This window comes from Rousettus aegyptiacus, unplaced genomic scaffold, assembly GCF_014176215.1.
Source record: "Rousettus aegyptiacus isolate mRouAeg1 unplaced genomic scaffold, mRouAeg1.p scaffold_m13_p_11, whole genome shotgun sequence".
NCBI classification, from domain to species: domain Eukaryota; kingdom Metazoa; phylum Chordata; class Mammalia; order Chiroptera; family Pteropodidae; genus Rousettus; species Rousettus aegyptiacus.
The window spans coordinates 5631827-5653226 of record NW_023416286.1 but is presented as its reverse complement, the minus strand read 5'-3'; the positions used below and the strand labels follow the sequence as shown (position 1 = coordinate 5653226).

Sequence of the window (21400 nt, the reverse complement as noted above, 5' to 3'; positions counted from 1 at the left end):
ATCTTGGAGAATCTACTTTGGAATGTACTTCAGTATAAGGCAGATTAGATAACAAGTTTATCTTGGGATGTCTTGATTTCTCCTCTGTTTTCGAGGGGTCGTTTTGCTGATACACAGTTCTCGTAGAATTCTTGGGTGAGTTTTTTCCGTTCAGCACTTGGAATATGCCATCCCACTGCCTTCTGGCTTTCGTTGTACCGACGAGAAGTAAGCTGTTAATCTTACTGAGTTTTTGTTTTTGTTTTTTTCCTTATATGTGAGTCATTTTTCTGTCGCTGCTTTTAAACTTGTCTTTGGCTTTCGAGAATTTTTAGTTTATTCTGTTTGGAATTTACTGAGATTTTTGAATATGTACATTAGTATTTTTTTTTTAATCGAATGTGGCAAGTTTTCATCTATTATTTATTTAAATATTGTTTCTGCCTCATTCTCACTCCCTTCTCCTTCTGGTACCTTCATTATGTATACGTTGGTCCACTCGCTATGTGCTAACGGGTCTCTGAGGGTGTTTACTTTTCTTTTTTCCTTTTTCTTTCTGTTCTTTAGATTGAATACTCCATACTGATCCGTATTCAAGTTTGTCTATTTTCTCTTCTGCCAGCTCAGATCTGCTGTTGAGCTCCACTAGTGAATTTTTTTTTTTCATTTTGAAGATTATATTTTTCAATTTCAGAATTTCCATACTTAGTCTTTTCTTCGTAAACGTCTCTTCATCAGTATTCTCTAATTGATCAATCATTGTCATCATCCTTCTTAAACATTTTAAAAAGTTTTTTTAGTTCTTTGAATATCTGCGGAGGGCTGTTTAGTGCTTTGACGTCTTTGTTGGGTCCATCATTCGGGCCATCCCCAGCAAAGGCAGGTTCTGTTGCTTGTCTCGTCCTTGTTTTTTGTTTTTGTTTTTGTTTTTAAACTAACATATCACATGCTGATTTCCTCTTCCTCCTGGGGCTTGTCGTTGCTGTTTTTTGTTTATTCATTTAGTGACTCGCCTGCACCCATGCTGTGGAGTGTGTTTCTCCCCGCAGTGTACAGCCTCTGATGTTACTGCTCAGCTCTGGTTTCATGATTTTACCCTTTAATTCTTTTAAAGTGTATAGTTTAAGGTATATGGTTATTTTCAGTACCCTTGACCCTTGAATGATGTAGGGTTCAGAGTCACTAACCCCACCCCCCCCCACACACACAGTCAAAAATCCATGTGTAACTTTTGCCTTCCCAAAAACATAGTTAGTTGTCCCTCAGTGTCCACAAGGAATTAGCTCCAAGAACCCCCCAACCTCCACCATAGATACCAAAATCCACGGATGCTTCAGTCCCCTGTATAAAATGGCGTAGATCGATGCATACAGTCAGCCCTCTGCATTTGCAGTATGGGTGTTTATTGGTACAAAGCTGCATATAAATGGATCCGCACGGTTCAAACCGTGTTGTTCAAAGGTTAGCTGTACATTCACAGAACTGTGCAGCCCTCACTCGCACTAAGTTCACAACATTTTTGTCACCTCAGAAAGACACCATCCCCTCATGCGTACTCAGTCCTCTCCTTGTTTTCGTTCGTAAGCCTGGATTCCTTACAAGGGGTCGGCATTGCTTAATGGTCAGGCAGCGATTGGTCAGAGGTTGTGCTTCAACCCCTCCTGTTTGATCTGCGTGTGGTTTGGGGCAGGTCTGCAGTGTTGGGGACTTTACAGTCCGCCCCACAGTCAACAAAGGGACGAGTAGCTCATAAGTAGGCTTTCTGGTTCCTCTTTAGCACATGCAGCTCTGCACTTGGACACGAACTTCTGGACCACCAGGGTCGAGTGTGAAACCTCTTAGCAAGGCTTATTTGGCCATCTATTTCCACAGGTCTGCCTGTGTGTTTTCTGGCCGATCTGCTGTTTCGTTTGTCCCTGTTAGTATTGTGAGGTATTCGTCTTCCCTGATTTTTAGCCACTGGGGACTCTGTTATTTTTGACAGTGCCCTGGGCATCGCTTTTTTCATTCTCTGCTTCAAATAATGTCAGCTGTGTCAGGCTATTCCTGTCCTGGTGACCCGCCCCACTCTGCCTGAGCAGCCTGCCCAACCCTGGGACATTTCTGCAACATGGAGCCAGGGCTGGGGAGGGAGAGGAGAAGGCCTAGTCCTCATGGCTTGCCGCAGCCACCTGCCCAGAACGAAGCTTAAGCAGCACGGATATCAGAGGAAGGAGCCGGAGAATTCCTTCTGGGTTAAAGGCCAAAAGCTTCCACTTACCAAGATTGAGCAGATTTTCTTGAATGCATGCTTTAAAAATTTTTATATACTCTGTGATTAGTTTCCAAGCACTTTAAATGCTCATTTTTGACAATTTTGTCCAGTTTTATTGCTTATTTTTTTTTTGGCGGGGGTGGGGGCGGGGAGAAGATTTGCCAATCTGCTTATACAACAATTCCGGAAAATAAATAAAATTTAATGACAAAAGCTTTTTGAAGAATAAATCTGAATTTTAAATTTTTGGGATGTTTTATTGGGGTTATTGTTAGTCCTAACTTTCACTACATTTTAGTTAAACTGATCAAAACATTTTTTCCCTTTTCGAATCATCTCATGTAGAAAACTCTTATTGCCACTTCACAAATGAGGGGAAGGTGACTGGGACGTCAGTTATAGTTTGGATCAAAATCCCTTGATTTTGGTTCTTAAATTTTGGGTTTGGACCATGTTATGTGTCCGTGTGAAGACTGATAGTTCGCATACACACACAGTTTGTCCCAAAATGTCATCATCGACGCTGCCCTGGTGTATGGTCTTTGTGGAAAACGGTGTTTTTAAATCGTTCGGATAAGGTCCAACTCCAGTCCGGGCCGCCTGCTTTGCAGTGGAAGAATGGTCTTTTTGTCCCACTTGGAACACTTTCTGCCTCGTTATCCCGATGGTAACGTCTGGGTAGCTCCAGCAAAAGAGACACCCCCATCTCCCAGCGCCCGGGCCCCCACGTGGGCTGCGGGCATCAGCCGCACACGGCGGCCCCGCTGCAGGACGCAGACACGGTGTGGCCCCCCTGTCCCGGTCCCCGTGTCTGCCCTGGCACCCTGCCACCGGAGCGGCGACCGCCTCTCCCACCGCTCCCCTGCTGCCGGCACCATGGGCCGTGAGCAGGGCTCCGAGGCCGAGAGCCGACCCAACGATCCGAACTCCTCAGCGACCCCTTCTCCAGCTAAGCGTAGAGCCAAGACGGATGATGTTGTGGTTGTAGCTCAGGGTTCCCAGGCCCCACGGAACGTCGGCAATGATCCCGATGTCAAGTTGTGAGAGATTCCAACCTTCCAGCCGCTTTCGAAAGGGCTGCTGAGTGGCCAGGCGTCCCCGACAGATACGTCGGAGAAACCGGACTCTCAGCGGGTGCTGCAGCTCTGCCTCCCATATCGGGATCGCCTTCCTCAGCCTGCAGAGGCTGTTGCTTTTCATCAGAAAGCTTTGGTTAAATGAATCAAAGGGATAGGATCTTATCAGTAGAAACACTCTTTAGCTTCAGGCAAGAACACCAGAAAAGATAAACGCCAAATACCGGAGCAGATCCAGAAAGTCAATGGAGTGCCCGCCATCCTCCGCCGCGTGCAGATGGGCACAGACCCGACTGAGCTCCGATGGAAAGGCTCGACAGCACGCTGCCGGTGAGGGGTGGTGAGGGCCTGGAGCCCTTTAGCATGAAGCTGGATCAAGACCCCACGCTGCAGAGGGGCTGCTCCCCTCCCAGCTGTGGCTCTGTGGGGGCAGAGCTTGAGACCACCCATACCCTGAGGACATTTGAAACTAAAGTCGTGTGATGTGACTGGCGTTTGAAGCTAATTGGAGAGGATGTGAAGCCATCCAGCTGGCCCGAGAAATCTGACTTTGCCCTGCCCTACCCCTTTCCTCGAGGCTTTTCCCTTTTTCATAATGAATCAAATTCATTCTCAGTGATAACTGAAGTTGGAACAGTTGAATTCCTAGAAATTCTTTACAGAGCTCTGCATTGGGAATTCTCTTTATTTTTAGTGTATATATTGTCTAGCTTGCGGAGTGAAAATATGGAGAGAAGGGGAGGAATATTTTAAGAAGCCCTGTGTCCTTGACGCCTTCGTGAAATTGGCTTATGGGTTGTAAACATAAAGAACCCGTTTAATCTAGAAAACGAAAACAAAAACAGAAAACACTTAGCGTCCTCACTCCCGGAGCTTGGACTTGAGTTCAAAGCGCTTTCCCCTTTCGATGCTCAAAGGCCTGGCGCCTCTTTTCCCTCTCCTGGTCCCTCCTCCTCTCCGGTCTGACCCCGGCGCTGCTTTGGAGTCCATCCCTGAGGGGTCCCGTTCCATCCGTAGGGGTCTTGCTCCATCAAGACGTTCCTTCTCTTCTCTTCCGTGAATGGGCTCAAGGCTTCTCGCCTGCCTCCCTCCCCTCACCTGTTTCCCCGTCGCACTCCGCCCCCTGCCCCCGCCCCCGTTCCACCAATCCTTTGGAGTGTTAGGCAGTATAATAACCTCAATAGGTTGTAGATGTTCCTTATGATCGCTTCCAGTTCCCGTTCTCTTTTCCGCATCCTTTTCGTCACGCGTCTTCTCTCTGAATTTGACCGAAGCTTCTGTTCTTCCAGATGGTCTTCAGTTGGCCATGCCTTCGATAAAAAAAAAAAAAAAAAATCTCCTGCCCTGCTTTCTGCAACGCCCTCTGAACCCCTCTTCGATAGCTGTACCCTGCTTCACGGTCACATTGCGGGGCATGCTTGCTCCTGCCTGCTCCCCTCCCCGCAGCCCCCCACTAGAAGCCAGCTCTTCATTGGAGGGGACTGTGTATCCCTAGCCTTTGTATTCACAGTCGTTGCCACATGGGTGCTCAGTAACTGTTTTAACTTGAATCTCTCACCGTGTTCACGAGCCAATGGACTTTTGTGTGTGTGTGTGTGTGTATGGACATCTCTTAGAAAAACTCTAAAAATAATAAAGGAAGCTTAACGGAGACCAAGTAAACTACAGATTTTCCGGTTTTCTTCCACAGACACGAACTCGGAAAATTTCGGGTACAACTTGCTGACGTTCATCATCCTGTATAACAACCTGATTCCCATCAGTTTGCTGGTCACCCTTGAGGTTGTGAAATACACTCAAGCCCTTTTCATTAACTGGGTGAGTATCGCGGTGGGGTTTGAAGGTCGCGCTGCTGCAGGCACGTCCACCAGGTCCTCTAATACGCTCTCAGAGCCTCGGCCATTGAGTCGCGCTCCCAGAAGAGGGAGAATGTAGTTAATTTCTGATTCGGTCATGGGAGGCGAAGGGCCAGTGAACCGGCCAGGGTGTCTGGGAAGCGTGTCCCTGTGAGCCAGTGATAGTGACGAGGTACCGAACATCTCCGCTTCCTGGTCTTTGACGTGAGGAGGACGGTTGTACCTGCTCAAGGTGTTCTCGTGAGGATTAAGATGGGGGCGAAATGGCTGCAGTTGCCATTCACGCTTTTGAAGTTGAATTCGTGCTGAGGAAAAGTCTCTTAGGTGTCATGGTTCACGGTGACGGTACACTTGGATTCCACTGTAAGCATGGAAGGGGAATTTTCAAAGAACCGCCGTTGTCATTGACACTTGACTTGGGCGTCTGTGTGTGTGCACTGGGCGCTGTCACGGACGTTTTTACTCGATCTTCCTAACAATCCCGTGAATGAGGCATTAGCTGAGCCCAGAAGTATGAGTTGGGTCGTGAAATGATCCTCCTGAAACCAGGTCTTCTCCAGATAAACACCACGTTTTCTCCCTGTATCACAGTGTTTCTCTGTACTAATTGCCACTGTAATTTCACCGTAAAATTAAAACCTCGCGTTTCTATTGTCTGTCTTTAATCTAAATGAAGGATTACGGTGTGTGTTTTCTGAAGCATCCCCTCTTTTCCCTCTCAGGACACGGATATGTATTACCTTGGAAATGACACTCCTGCAATGGCCAGGACGTCAAACCTGAACGAAGAGCTTGGTCAGGTGAGAGGCTCTGTGGGGACTTTGGTGACTGTGACGTGAGCATGAACAGATCTTATCTCCTGCAAAAACTTAAGACAATGGTTAAGACACTCAGAGAGTGTACAACCCCTCAAAACATTTGGGGGGTAACATGAAGGACATGTATCCATCGGATCTCTTACATGTTCCGGATTTCGTTTCTGAAATATTCCAGAGAACCATCCGCCATCACCCCCAAACCCTAACTGCCTTTACTGAGTTGTGCTTTGTGTTGTTTTTGTCTTATGTCGAAATTACTGCAAGGAATAACCTCTTTTGAATGCATTGCAATTAAAATTATAATTTCATTTTATGCGTCTTATTTAAACCTCCTGATTACCCTATAAAGTGGGTGCCATGTATACATAGCAGACCAAATTCACCTCCTCTTTGAACGCTTTGCCAGTTTTCCCGGTAAAGTTAATTTATCTCTTATCTATGTGTCCATAGCAGTCTCTCCGTATATAAATCCAGGAAAATAAGGGACGTGATAGCGGTGCGTTGTCTGTTTACCTCTTGAGACTTTGGAGCCCATTCGAGGGGGCGGAGGTGCCCGCGATGAGGTCCTTGGCTATTCTGCACAATCGTCAGTTTATCATTGTTCTTAGGTGCCAGCGTACCAGACCTGAAACCCCAAAGGATTTAAAATGCTCAAGAAGCCCCAAGACGAAATCACTCATCCTCATTGGGCATGTGGGGAAAGTTTGCATGGGGAAGTAGTTTTGAACTAGGTGTTAAGATTCAATAGGCAGAGCAATAGCAAATCTTGATCATTCCTTATCATAAAATTTTCATCTTTTAATATTTTGATTTAATCTTTTAATTGTTAAAAAAAGGCAAAAAGAAACACTACTTATTAGAAGGCCAATTCTACTGAAATTTTTTATACCTCTAGACTTACTGCACATATAACTATATAAAAACTTATTTATAGTTAAAGTATTAATTACCCCTAGTGTCCTGATTTTATATTTCTGTGTAATATTTGACTTTTTTAGGAGCGCTACTCATCTTTTTTGAAAAAGATCCTTTTTTACTTAAAGACCTGTCAAGTGCTTTAAAAATAGTTTGCAGCGTATTTGCTCGTATTGGATCACTAGGGAAAACAAGTCATGTTCTTTATTAACCCGTCTTCTCCGAAGCAGTGAAACATGGCTTCCCTTTGGGACCCCTGGAACACATCTAGCATCCGGCCACAGTCGTGACCCCTCTTTAGAGAACCACCGAGAAACTGGAATTTCGCGGGAGACGATTCTCTTAGCCGCGCCCTGTCACCGTGCTGTGGCGTCATTTCCCAGAATGTCACACGCGGAGTGACGTTGCGTGTCTCCTGGCCAAACCCGTCATCTTGCAGCTGTGGAGACTGAAGCCGAGAAGGATGAGGCGACTTTTCCAGAGCCCACATGCCCGGAGCCCGAGTTTCTTCCCCCCTCTTCCGCCTGCGCGAGCGGAGTCCGCACGGCCCGCGTGCCTGTGGGGGCCATCGCTGCTTCTGCCCACGCCCGATCACGTCAGAACGGTCGGCCTGCCACCTTCGTCCAGAACGTTCCCTTCGAACCTTTGTGGGTGGAGCGCTCGCTATGTTCCGTCTCTGAAACGCTGTCTCTGGGAACGTTATTTCTACCTGTGGCGGTTCCCTGCTGCCTTCACGTGGCCTTCGTGCGCGACGGCGACTGAGAAGCTTGGTGTTTGTTCTGGGCCATTTCAAGCCGTGCCTTCTGAATCCAGCTGCGGGACGGAGGGTGAAAAATATTTCTATGCTGCCAAAGTCCGAGCTCGTTGCCCTGACACATCAGACGTTAGGGCAATACCGTTGAGATCACGAGAACACCCGAAGAGTGTGACGTGTGTCTTTGAGCAGCTTTGGGGCACGACCGAGTGCTTAGGCTTCTCGTCTTTACAGTGTCTCCGGGGCCGTTACTCAGGCTTCCTTGTGCATTTCCACACAATTGGACTCCCGAATTGGTTCCCGAACCAGGTTTTTGTGTGGTCTAAGCATTAAATATTTTAATTTTATAATAATACATAGTTATAATTATTAATACAAGATATGTAACTATAAGATATATTTGGCTTGATTGAAGGAAATTTAACTTTTAAACTTTGTTCAGATTTTGGAGGAAACATATCACTTACTGGTCTTTGCATCTTATTACATTTTGGGCATACGTTTCTTCTGTTTTTTTGATTTAGGTAAAATACCTATTTTCGGACAAAACTGGAACTCTTACATGCAATATCATGAACTTCAAGAAGTGCAGCATTGCTGGAGTAACCTACGGGTGAGTGTGTTTATCCATTATTGAAAATTTGATTTGTGTCTTTCCAGTGGCATAATTTATTTTTAGCTCCTTAATCGAATACTTTCTGATATACTTAAAGGATATATTTATGAGGGATTTAGATGTGTAATGACTGTTGGATGTGTTTAAAATTTAACAGGTCCCAACTTTGAACAGTTAAAACATGGTTTATTTCTGCAAATATTAACCTAGTGGGAAATCTCAGGAAATCTATAAATTTATGTTTCTAATCCAATAATTACAATTTTTTAACTCATATTTTGATCTGAATGTCTATTCTTTTCTGTTTATTAGCTTCAGGTACACAGCATAATGATTCGATGCCTGTATATATTGTCTAATGATCACCACAATGAGCCTAGTTAATATCCGTCACCATACATAGTTACAGAACTTATTTTTTCTTATGATGGAACTTTTAAGGTTCACTCACTTAGCAACTTTCAAATATGCAGTACTGTGTTTTTAACTATAGCTACATGCTGTACGTTATATCATCATGACTTAGAGATTGTATAATTGGAAATTTGTACCTTTTCAACCTCTTAACCCAATTTGCTCACCACCCCTTGCCTTTGGCAACCGGCAATCTGTTCTCTGCATCTGTGAGCTTATGAAGTGATATCTCATTGTGGTTTTGATTTGGATTTTTTTTCTGATGAGTAGTGATGTTGAGCATCTTTTCATGTACCTTTTATCATCAGTATATGTCTTCTTTGGCACTATCTTCAGATCTTCTGCCCATTTTTTTAATTGGATTTTTTTTTTTTGAGCTATTGAGTTGTATGAGTTCCTTATATGTTTTGGAGATTAACCCCTTGTCGGATATATGATTTGCAAACATTTCCTCCTGTCCAGTAGCCTGCCTTTTCATTCCGTTGATTATCTTCTGCTGTGCTGAGCTTTCTAGTTTGACGTAGCCTCCATTTATTTAATTTTGCTTTTGTTGCTTTTGCTTTTGCCAGATCTAAAAATCATCACCAAGACTGATATCAAGAAGCTTTCCACCTACGTTTTCTTCTAGGAGCTTTATGGTTTCAGGTCTTACATTCAAGTCGTTTTTTTTTTTAATGTGGTGTAAGATAGGGGTCCAGTTTCATTCTTTTGCATCTGGCTGTCTGTCCGGTTTTCCCAACACCATTTGTGGAAGAGACTGTCCTTTCCCTATTATATATATTCTTGGCTTCTTTGTCATAAACTAATGGATCATGTATGCATGAATTTATTTCTCGGCCTTCTATTCTGTTCCATCGATCCATGTCTCTGTTTTTTTTTTTTTTTTTTTTTGCCAATGACACACTGTTTTGATTTCTACAACTTGGTAATATAGTTTGAAATCAGACAGCGTGATGCCGCCATCTTTGTTCTTACTTTAGGTATTCAGTTCTTTTGTGGTTCCATACAAATTGGGATTCCAATGCCATTGGAATTTTGATAGGAATTGCATTGAATCCGTAGATTGCTTCAGGTAATATGGATATTTTAGCAATATAAATTCTCCCTATCTGTGAGCAGGGACTATTTTTCAATTTACTTGTGTCTTCTTCAGTTTCCTTCATTAACGTCTCACAGTTTTCAGTGTACAGGTCTTTCACCTCCTTGGTTAAATGTATTTCTAGGTATTTTGTTCCTTTTGATTCAATTGTAAACCTGACATTTTATTAATATCTCTTTCTGATAGTTCATTATTAGCGTATGGAAATACTGCAGATTTTTGTATTCGATTTTGTATTCTGCAACTTTACTGAATTTGGTTATTAGTTCTAACAGTTTTTTGGTGGAGTCTTTAGGGTGTTCAGTATGTAATGTGTCATCTGCAAATAGGGACAGTTTTACTTCTTCTTTTCTGATTTGGATGCCTTTTATTCTTTTTCTTGCCTAGTCGCTCTGGCTAGGACTTCTAGTACTCTACTGAAAAAAAAGTAATGAGAGTGGGCCTCCTTTCTTGTTTCTGATTAGAAGAAAAGCCTTCCGCTTTTCACCATTAAGTACGATGTGAGCTGAGGGTTTGTCATATACGGCCTTCATTATGTTGAGCTATGTTCCTGGTATACTCACTTTCTTTAGAGTTTTTATCATAAATGGATGTTGAATTTTGTCAGATGCTTTTTCTGCAGTTGTTGAGATGATCATGTGATTTTTATCCTACATGTTGTTAACGTGACGTGTCCCATTGGTTGATCCGAAGATGTCGAACCATTCTTGCATCCCTGGAATAAGTAGTACTCGATCATGGTGTACGATCCTTTTAAATGTATTATTGAATTTTATTTGTTAATATTTTATTTGTGAATTTGATTCATGAATATTTTATTGAGAATTTTTGTTGAGGATCTGTGTTCGTCGAGGATATTGGCCTTTAATTTTCTTTCTTGTGGTGTCCTTGTCTGGTTTTGGTATTAGAGTAATGCTGGCTGCATAAAATGAATTTGGCAGTATTTTCCTACTTTCAGAAGAGTTTGAGGAAGACTGGTGTTAAATTTTCTTTGAATGTTTGGGAGAATTCACCAGTGAAGCTGTCTGGTCCTGGACTTTTGCTTGTTGGGAGGTTTTTTGATTACCGATTTAATCTCTTTACTAGTAATGGGTCTGTTCAGGTTACCCGTTTCTTAATGATCCAACCTTGGTTGTGTTCTTCTGGGTTGTCTAATCTGTTGGTGCAGAGTTGTTCACAGTAGTCCCGCACGATCCTTTGTGTATGTCTGGTACCAGTGGTAATGTCTTCTCTTTCATTTCTGATTTCGGGTCCTCTCTCTTCTCTTTTTTTTTTTTTTGTAAGTCCAGCTAAAAGTTTGTCAGTTTTATCTTTTCAGAGCATCAGCTCTGATCTTTTCATTGATCTTTTTCTAAGATTAGTTGCATTGATCTTTTCTATCGTTCTTTTTAGTCTCTTTTATTTATTTCCACTCCGATCTTTATTTCCTTCTTTCTACCAACCTTGGGCTTCATTTATTCTTCTTTTTCTAGTTCTTTGGTGTGTAAAGTTAGGTTATTTGAGATTTTTCATGTCTTTTAATGTGTAGGCATTTCTCACTGCGCTGTCCCTCTTAAAACTACTTTTGCTGCATCCTATAAATTTTGGTTGGTTGCATTTCCATTTTCTTTTGCCTCAGTATTTTTTTCTTTCGATTTTTTTTTGAGCCATTGGTTGTTCAGTAATATGTTTTTTAATCTCCACATATTGGTGAATTTTCCAGTGTTGTTCTTGTAATTGATTTCATATCATTGGTTCATATCATTGTGTTCAGAAAATATGCTTGATAGGATTTGTCTTCTTAACTTTATTAAGACTTGTTTGTGGGCTATCGTGCGATCTACTCTGGAGAATGTTCCATGTGTGGATGCCTGCCTTTTGATCACCGTTTTGTGACCACTCTGTTTTCTTCTGTCTTTATCAGTCATTTCCCAGAACTGGCAAGAGAGCCATCCTCTGATGATTTCTGGTAAGTAGATTCCAGCACTTCTGGATGCTTTAGTGGGAAAGACTGTGGAACAATTTTGCATTGTCACTTCTCGCCTGAATATTTTGTAAATAAAAGTTGAATGTATGTCATTTCAAGCGAGGAAACTGCATAAAATTTAGACACGAATATGATTTTCTAAGGCCAGTGAGTCTACAGGGCTTTAACAAAAAATAGTGAGCTGTTGGTTCAATATTTCCCAATTCTCAGCATGACGCCTCCCAAGTTGTGGCATGCACGTTGCGTAGCGCGTGTGTGAACATCGGTCATGTGTTATTCTGTGTTTAACTTCCTGAGGAACCAGCCGGCTGGTTTTCATAGCAGCTCCACCACTTGCCCTTCCTGCCAGCAATGCACAATTTTTCTACATCCTCGAGCCATTTGTTAATTAATTAAAAAAAATATAACAGCCATCCCAATGAGCATGAAGTGGTATCTCGTTGTGGTTCTGATTTACATTTTTCTTGGGACTGGTGGTGTTGACTGCTCATGTTTTAAGACTCGTACACTAACAAAACGGATTAGTAGGGCAGTGTGTGTAGGGGGAACAGGGTGCTCGGTGCCTGACGTGCTTCTCTGCGGGGAGGTCAGCCAGGGCCGACCATTGTATTAGACGATCTCCACATGGCAGTGTCTGTGTGTCTTGCCCGTGAGCTGATCAGTCGTCTTCTCACGAGAAGAACACTTCCATTTTCTGCCAAGGGCTATAAATCTGGCTGTGGTTGTTATGGGACCTGAAGGGAGGCAGAGGGTTGGTGATCATAGCTTTTAGCATATATGAGATTTCACTTAAGACTCCCGTCTTGGGAGGATGCCCTACCCTGCTCACCATGTGCCTGGTGCCCCTGGGTCCAGGGCTACTGTGTTTTATCCCCTTCAGAGGACACACCTTCTGCTTTTTTTTTCTGGGTGCAGAAGCTGCAGTCTCCTGGCCGTGCGGGATGAAGCAGGCTCTTGCAGGCTGACGCTTTCCTCCAATGTGTGTGGGACCCGTCCTGTCTTCCACCTTCCCCTTATTTTGCGGGTACCTTGTGCTGCTGTGCCTCGGTTTTCACGAGGTCCCGCTGGGGCACCAGCTTGCATTTTGGCGTCTCCTTTGCAAGCTCCTGGTGTCTGTTTTCTCTGCTGCACTACACTCTGGTATCGACGCAGAGTTCAGACTGACCTCTCCTGTCCCATCCATCGTCCCTTCTTCAGGTGTCGTTCCGAAGAAAGGCTTTCAAGAAGGAGTGGCGATACACGAATATACTTAACCCATCATGTTTCTTCAGGGCGATTGTACACAGCCATAATATCAAGCTTCCTTTCTCATCATTCCTTCCCTCCTTCTCTCTCCTACGCCTGAGCCCTGGCCACGAACGATCGCATAGCTACAGTGCGGTAGTTCCTCTATTTTACCTGCTTTGAGCAGGTTTTCTAGGAAGATTTTCCTGATCGAAGTTACACAGAGACCATCTACAACGAGCAAGTCACGGTGCTGATCTCTGCTTCTGTTTCTTCTCCTTGTCCTTGGGCCTACGTTATTGTTTATAATAACTTATTTAATATTTTATCGTAAGGTTAAAGATCTCCTGTCTTAAGGTTTGAAATAATATGTAGTATTCCAGATGTTTACAAGTTTAATACAAATCTATAGGTTTTTTTGGATGTGGTTCTTCTTGAAGACAGATTCTTACTAGGTTCGAATAAATATTTTTTGTTCTCTCTTACAGCCGGATGTCTTGTCCCCCTAGCGATTCATGTGACTTTGATGATCCCAGGCTCTTGAAGAACATAGAGGATCATCACGTAAGTCTACCATTTGCTTCTAGGACATTAAATCGTGTATGGTGCACTTTTATCTATGTATGTGGGTAGAGTCTTGAAAGTTGAAATTTTGGAGGCTGGGAGAGAGATGTCGCCTCACTTACATGGTGTTAGCACCTTAGGGAAGTGATCTTAAAGAAATGCTTTGTGGTTAACACTTTCCGTAAGTTAATATGCAGCCGAACTATACGTGTGGCAAAGTTACGAAGTAGCACATCGAGATTAAGACAAGTCCTGCCATATGATTCTCATTTTAACATTTTGGATTTCTGTCGCTTTATACATAAGATTTCAGCAGCACTGTTTCTTCAGAGCTGTGAATCTACGAGGCCATGTATTTTGACAAGTAATGGCAATGCCCTTTGACTAGGATAATTTAGGAAACAGAAGTGAGATATAATAACGTGTAACGTTTATAGCATCCTACTATGCGCCAAGCATTTGACGTGCCTTCCCTTAGTACTTGTGCCATCCCAGAGAGGTTATTGCACGGAAAGGTCGACGTGGCCAAGAGTTAACCCAGCCGACAAACATAGAAGCGAGACTCATCTTAAGTCTGCTCAGTTCCTAACTGTTGTAACAAACCAGGATTAACGGCTACATCGCGTAAATCCATTTTTTTAAAGAGCATCCTCTGAAAAATACCAACTTAGAAAAGTCTTCGATGGTCAAGAATTTCACCACCACTTACTTTAGTTTATATAAACTAGATGTAATATTATTAATTTTTTTTCTGAAAAGCATTTTAGTTTTAAAATTAGGTAAACTTGAGGAAAATTAAAACTTTTTCTTTTTAGTAAATTAGATCTCTCCCAAATATTATTAAGAGATAGATATATTTAAAACTTTCTCTGAGTTTTCAGCAAGGCAGTTTCCTTTTCTCTACTGCGGTTAGCATCCAGCAGTGGTTCTCAAATGTCCGCAGTCTGGGCTGCTGGCATTCTGCTTCCTTCCCGCCCTCCCCCCAAGTGATGCCCACGAAGTGGTCACAGACCGCGCTGAGGCTGTCAAGGTCACAGACGTCGATGCAGTCCTTTCCTGGATTTTGATCTTAGAGGTAGATCCGGCCACTAGGCTAGAGGTTCTCGAGGCAGAAGAATGGCGTTTGAGCAGAAGCTTCTCTGGAGAAGCGTGGTTTCGATCGAGGATGTCAGAGAAACAGGTGCACGGTGGGGACTTGCTTTCTGGTTTTCTCGAGTCGGATTTAGGTCGAAGGTAGTCACGAAGGGGGTTGACCGAAAGTGTCCGTTCTGGCTGGGATGGCGAAGGGGAAAGGAGGATGTGGAAGGGTGATGGGAGGGGCTCAGGAAATTGGCCTGAGGCTCGTTTCAGAGAGTTTGTTTTCCTGGCATAGATCAACCGGCGAAAACGCAGCAGAGGAAGCGAGGTGAGCGTGGTACAGTGTCGGCCGCAAACTACTGGATCCCTGTTTAAATGAGAGACTCTTTTATTCCTTCATTTAGCAATCAGTTAGTTTAAGGGCCTGGTTTATATCAAACACTCTGCTGGGTCCTGGGGGAAGAGATGAATAAAAAAACACACAACGGATTTCTATTAATTGGAGAAATAGACACGTAAAATCATCAAGAGCCATCGTACGCTTTTGCATCATAGGGCTAGCTGTGACGTGACTCCCTGGAAAAGCGATTCCGTTTTGTGTAGACAGAGGAGTTCGATCCCTCTGCCGGGTGTCACGGCGGCCAGAACTGTCGAGACATGGGCAGCATGGCCGCTCGCACTGAACGGTGTTTCCACGGGCCTCCGCGTGGGCTGGCACACAGACTCAGCGGCCCGGGCAAATCGTCATTGGAAGAAGAGGCTTCGGAGTCCCCTGCCCCGGCTGCGGCTGTGACCCCAGCGTTTGGACACTTGAGAAACTTGGCTCAGTTCATTCGCGTACGTGTACAGATGTCATCTCCGAAGCCGAACCCGCAGCCGTGTGCGCTGCGTGTCGAAGGGGTTTTTGACCATCGATCGCTCACACGCTCTCGAGCCCGTCCTCTCTCGACATCCAAGCGGAGACCCAGCCTGGATGACAATCCCCTAATGAGTGACCCCTGTCCCGTGGTCGGCGGCGGGCTTTTTCGAAGAGACCTCACTGTTAGAGAAGTTAGGGAACTCCTTTTTCCTTCCTCGCTCTCCTCCTCGCCTTCGCCTCTCCCGAGCCAAATCCCCTTTTGCTGTGAGAAGGTCTATGAGAGAAGGGGCAGACACAGCCCTGACGAAAAGGGAGTGAAAAGGGAAGCCCCAACGCAGGCAGATTACCGTAAGCCTCGATGAAAACACGAGGACTTTTTAAAGGGTGTTTTAATAATCTGGATACTCACCGTTCATTAAATGCTTAATGAGGCCATCGATTAGGAATTGATTTTCTGGTTTTCAGTGAAAGCTTACTTGCCCTATCTTGAGCGCTTTTTTTTTTTTTTTAAAGTATCCCTAAAAAAAAAAAAAAAAAAGCTTTCCTGGATCCTCGAAGCCTTCCGAGGTCTACTTCATCCTGGTTACTGCATTGATTAAGGCCTTTGATGTTTAGCATCTAGTTCAACTAGAAATAATAAAGGCTGCAGGGGCCAATATTTTTCTTTGAGAAGGTGTGGGATTGGATTAAATGTACTCAATAGATGTTTTTAAACATTTTAAATACAGAACCTGTTAGATCACTTGGTTATCTTGCCAAAATATGGTTGAAGAGAGGGAAGAAGCATTTTAGGATGTTAGCCTGTAGATATCCCACATTCTTATCTAAATTGTCTTGGAACCATTGACTAAAATTAAAGCATTTGAACCGGGAAAAGCCTTACCTTCCAGTCCCAAGGGAGTACTCACATCTGCTACAGAATTTCTGTTTTTCCTGGGTCATCATTGCCAATTTTCTGGGTCCTCCAGGACTGCGTTTTAGCTTTGTGTGGCTAAGATGGTCAAGATGGAATTTGCCTCTTAGAGAATCAACTATGGAAAATTTCAAGGAATAATTCATGTGGTCCCTTAACTGTATCAGTGACTTCTTATTTGTGGAACAATTTCCCAAAGATTTGCCAAGAAAGAACAAACTTTCATTTGAATCATTATGCCCAGGACTTTTGAGCTTGAGTCTTCAAGAAGAAATTGTTTGTATATGTATATTATTTATATACTTTGCAGCTGCTAATTGGAATGCAAAACGATATTCTGCTATTTTTTTTTATGTACATCAAGGAAATTGAAAAGTCATTTTTAATATATAAAGCATTTCGTGCAGGTCGAAATCTGTTAACTGAAGGACAAATATTGAATGATTCGGCTTATATGACCTATCTATAAGAGAGACAGAGCAGAATAGAGGTGACTAGGGGTTATGGGCAAGGGAGAATGAGGAGTTACTGTTTGTTTGATGGGTACAGTGTCTTGGGGGAAGATGAAAAAGATTTGGGTATAGACTGTGACGATAGGTCCACAGCATTGTGCATGTATTTAATGCCACTGACTTGTACACTTACAGATGGCGAAAATGGTGAATATTATATACATATTTTCTATAAATGTTTTAATGTCTAAAATATATACACATATATGTACATGTGTATATGTGTGTGTGTATGTGTATAGACACAGATACGTACACACTTACATATATTCTCCAATAAACAGTCAGTTCTTAGAAGTTATAAAATGTTTTTCTTCTTAGAAGTTACAGAAAAATGTTTATTTTCAAATAGGGAGCACTTGTCTAAATATATTAAAAACATCTTATCCATAGGCTTCAAATTAAGTTCATTGCCTTCTCCTCATTGATTGTAGAATAGCAGGTTAAGCAGAGACCCAAAGGTGGATTAATTTTGTCTTAGGGATGCTTTTTGATCTTTAAGAATTTTGTCTGGCCTACCACTCAAGGTGGAAATTTAACTCGAGTGCATGTGCAATCTTTCACGACCCTCAAAACATTTTGCCGTTAAGCACATTCATTTGCCATAAAACCAAAGCCGCTCTTTTGTGTCATTTCATCATGGGACGAGCCGATGCACAGGACTTGGACTTGCTAGTTCTCAGACGCAGAAGGCCGATGACAAGCAGCCATGCGAACGGTTGTGCTCTGCTTCCAATTAATTGCTCTTAACACATGAACAGGTCAGATGAGAAACTAAAAATGTTTAAAATGTTAGTCACTGTTCATTTGTGACTAAACAAATAAACAAAAAAAAAAAAAAAAGAGAAGAGAACTAACTCCATAAAAAATGGCAAACACAGAGTTGTTTCCTGAACGTGAAAATACAAATCCATCTCAAACTTACAGTCAGTTACTTATTTAAAAGTGAAACATTAAAGAGAGCGGATTTGAAATCACCTCAGGACAAGGAAGCCTGGTGCCACCTCTGTCTTCGAACAGCATTCTGAAAGAGCCAGATCCCGCAGACGGGTGAGAACCGAACACGTGCACATATTGGAGAGGAAGAGAGAAAAGTAGTCCTTTGTGAATGATGTAATTGCCTGCCTTGAAAACCCGTGAGAGTCAGCTGCACCTCATAGAGCTAGTGAGAGGCCAGTTATAGCTGGATGCTAAACCAATTTACAAAATTCAGTGTTTTTACTTACATATTGACAGTAAATTCTCGTAAAATAGGATGGAAAGAAAATTATATTCATAACACGAAAAGCAATAAAGGACTAGGACAGCGCCTCACACATAGTAGGCATGCAGGTATTTTCTGAACGAATAAAAATGATTAATATTAGTAAATTAATAATCAATTAATGAATTAAAAAATACCAGGACTCACATTTAGAAGCCTTTAATAAGTAGAGACACATTCTGTATTCTTAGATGGGGCGACAGTATTAAAACCTCACTTTCCCACTAATTATCAATATGGTCTAATCCCAATGCAAAAGTGTAAGCATTCCGTGTGTGGGCGGAAAGACAAAGAAATGCATTAAATGCATACATATGAATGCATGTAAATGCATGCCCGGGACGATTCCGGTTTTGTTTTGTAGACAAGGTGGAGGGTGAGAGGTGCGCTCGCATGCAGGCTGTAGGAGGCCATAAGGTTGGGGAGCGGACGTGACGTAGCCGGCGGCGGCGTGATGGCGCAAAGGCCGGGGACCCCCACGTTTGCGGGGGGGGCCTCGCTGCGGTGAAGCGCCGCAGATCTGAGCGCCTCCTGCTGGCGAGGCCTGGGCGTGCATCTATGAGGAGGGCGGGTGACCTGCTCGCCCTCCCAGCTCTTGCAACACAGGGAGGCAGCATGTGGGTGGCAGGGGAGTCCGAGGCGGGGTGCTGGGGGGCCAAGGGGGCACTCGCTTGCTCTTCGTTCTCCCCGACCACGTGGGCTCGCAGCCAGGGCGGGAGACGCCAGGACGGGCTTCTCAGGTGACCAGAGCAGAAGCCGGTGGACGGGGAGACGAAGGGGCTGGCCGCCCGCCGTGTGAGGGCGCCGAGGGCACAGCGGGACCGGGCGAGCCCGCTCCGCGGCCCGCAGGTCCGCGCGGCCGGCAGAGGGCGCAGCGGGCGCGCGGCGGGGCCGCAGGGAGCCGGACGCCGCTCTGACGCGTGCCAGCGCGGTCGTCTCAGATGGGTTAACTCCGTGTCCCGTTTGTAGCCCACAGCTGCCTGTATACAGGAGTTCCTCACCCTGCTGGCCGTGTGCCACACCGTCGTTCCCGAGAAGGATGGCGACAGCATCATCTACCAGGCCTCCTCCCCAGGTGAGGCCTCTTGGCGGGCCGTGCCCGGCTGTCCCCCTCCCTGGAGACTGGGGAGATGCAGCGGTGCAGCCTGCCCCGCAAAGACCCCACCATTTGCCCCCGGCCTCACGTGGCCACCGAGCTGTGGCTGCAAGTGTGAAAACTGCAGGTGGCCGGGTCCTCCTGACTCCCGGGACACTGGCGGGGAGAGGCGGCCCGGTCCGTCCCGCATTTCCTAGTGGCAGCCGTTCCGTTAGACACAGCCGTCCGGGGACAGTTCAGCCCCGAACCCTCGTGGGTCTTCCACCCACTGGCACGGCGGAGTCTTGGAGCCTTTACCCAGTCCTGGCGCTCTGTGGAGCCCACAGTGTGGACGGGACATCTCCCGGCTCAGAGAGGAGGCCGAGTCAGAAAGTCGTGGGAATATCACTTAAGGTCATTAGAGAACTTGACCCTGACCGAGAATAGTCACTGTGTGATCACTCTCGTCCCCATGAATTAGTTTTGGGCCTGTGCCTCCTCCTCTAACCAACCTGCCTCCATCGTGTCCCGGGTGGGGGGTGGGGAGGAAGGGTGAGCTCGCCGAGTGCCTTCTGAGCCCGAGGCCCTACTGCCGAGGACGGTGCTCCTCAGCTGGGGCAGAGCTGGTTAATTTGAAGACTAAGACTCGCTGAGCCGGATTCTGTCATTGCCAACGGTTGGTCAATGTTTCGTCAACTCTCGATCGACAGATGAAGCTGCCTTGGTGAAAGGAGCTAAGAAGCTGGGCTTCGTGTTCACGGCCAGGACGCCCTACTCCGTCATCGTAGAAGCTGTGAGTCGCGCGCCCGGGCGCCTCCCCCTACCCGGCGTTTCTGAGGACGACACATTTGGAATAGTGTGTCCGTTGTCAGCATGGTAGCGAAATGCCTGTCTTGTTTTCAGTGAGAAGCTAGAGCTGTTGAAAAGCCGAGGATGACGTGTGATCACGTTAGTTCCTTTGCATTGTTTTTGATCGCAGTCATTTTTCTCTCTCAGTGACACCTCCCTGCGAGTCGGCACAGGGACGCGGCATTGTTGGTAGCTAGGAGCTTCCGAGGTGACCGCTTCGTCCCGAGGTGCCCAGTGAGAGGGGCCGCGTTTCCCTGCAGTCGGAGTCCATGAGGAGGTGCTCGCTGCCTTCTCCCTCCTCTGCCTTTCTCGCCCCTCAGTCCGGGGAGGACTCCCAGATGCTCGCGGGATTTTTTCTTTACGCGCCCTTAAATCCCTGCGCCTCTTTAATGCGTTAGAAAGAAACTCACTTGTAGCTTGTATAATAATAACCTGAAGACATTCTCGACCTGGTGGTAGTCCGTTTTTCCTTTACTTACATGAAAAACCTATAAAATATCATACCTTTTCCAAAGTGCCCATTTCTTGGCATTTTCAGTTTTGGTGTTTTTGTTTTGTTTTGTTTGTTTTGGTTTTTGTCGTAATGGAGTACAGAGATCAACTCATGTTTACTTTTACCCTTCTTCAATCAGCAGAGGGAACTCAGCAGTCAGTCAAAGAGGAACGAAGCCCTGACTGACTGCGGCGTTTCCTCCTCAGAAGCTGCTCCTCAGTGAAGTCTTCCTCCCCTTCGGTTGGAGGAGACTTTCATTTTAACCTTCACGTGGGATGTTCGGATCTATCTATGGGGCTGCTGTCCTCCACACGGCAGCGACGGGGAGTGGGAGGGCATGCGGCTGGTGGCGGAGACGGGGGGACAGTGGCCGCCTCTGCTTTGCGCCCAGTGCCGGATAAATAGGGGGAAGCCCGGGAGCCCACCGACCTCGTCATCGTGGTGCTAGATGCCGGTGAGAAGTGGGCTGGCACCACTATGTCATTTTCTGAAACGATTGAGGCCACATTTGGGGGAGTATAAAGAACTCATTAATTACGACTCGAAAAGAACGACACCTTTCAAACCGCTGTTCAACCTTTAATACTGGGGTAGCGTCAAACCACAAAGTCTCGAGCCGGTGGCCAGCTGTTCACACGACGTGGCCGCATAATCTTCACAGCGGCGTCGATGGGCTGCCCGTGGGGGCCGTCGACATGACGGTGGTGCCGGGGGCAGTCACAGCTCCGGTGGCGAGGTCGGGGGGTGACACAGTGGGCACTGGGAGGTGACGGAGCTGTGAAGCTGGGGAGAAAGGACACCGGGGGTGGCAGGAAGAGAACAG

General features: G+C 45.2%; 1 protein-coding gene and 1 pseudogene across 4 annotated transcripts in view; both read left to right on the top strand.

The window, feature by feature from the left end:
* ATP8A2 (ATPase phospholipid transporting 8A2) overlaps positions 1-21400 on the top strand; it is a 476394-nt gene that overhangs the window by 135555 nt on the left and 319439 nt on the right. For all 4 annotated transcript variants that reach the window (XM_036228443.1, XM_036228444.1, XM_036228445.1 and 1 more), the window contains exons 12-18: positions 5000-5127; positions 5888-5965; positions 8177-8265; positions 11685-11729; positions 13460-13535; positions 19130-19235; positions 19946-20028. In XM_036228443.1, the coding sequence (XP_036084336.1) occupies positions 5000-5127; positions 5888-5965; positions 8177-8265; positions 11685-11729; positions 13460-13535; positions 19130-19235; positions 19946-20028 (605 nt within the window). The remainder of the gene's footprint in view (positions 1-4999; positions 5128-5887; positions 5966-8176; positions 8266-11684; positions 11730-13459; positions 13536-19129; positions 19236-19945; positions 20029-21400) is intronic.
* Positions 463-4973, top strand: LOC107503443 (annotated as a pseudogene).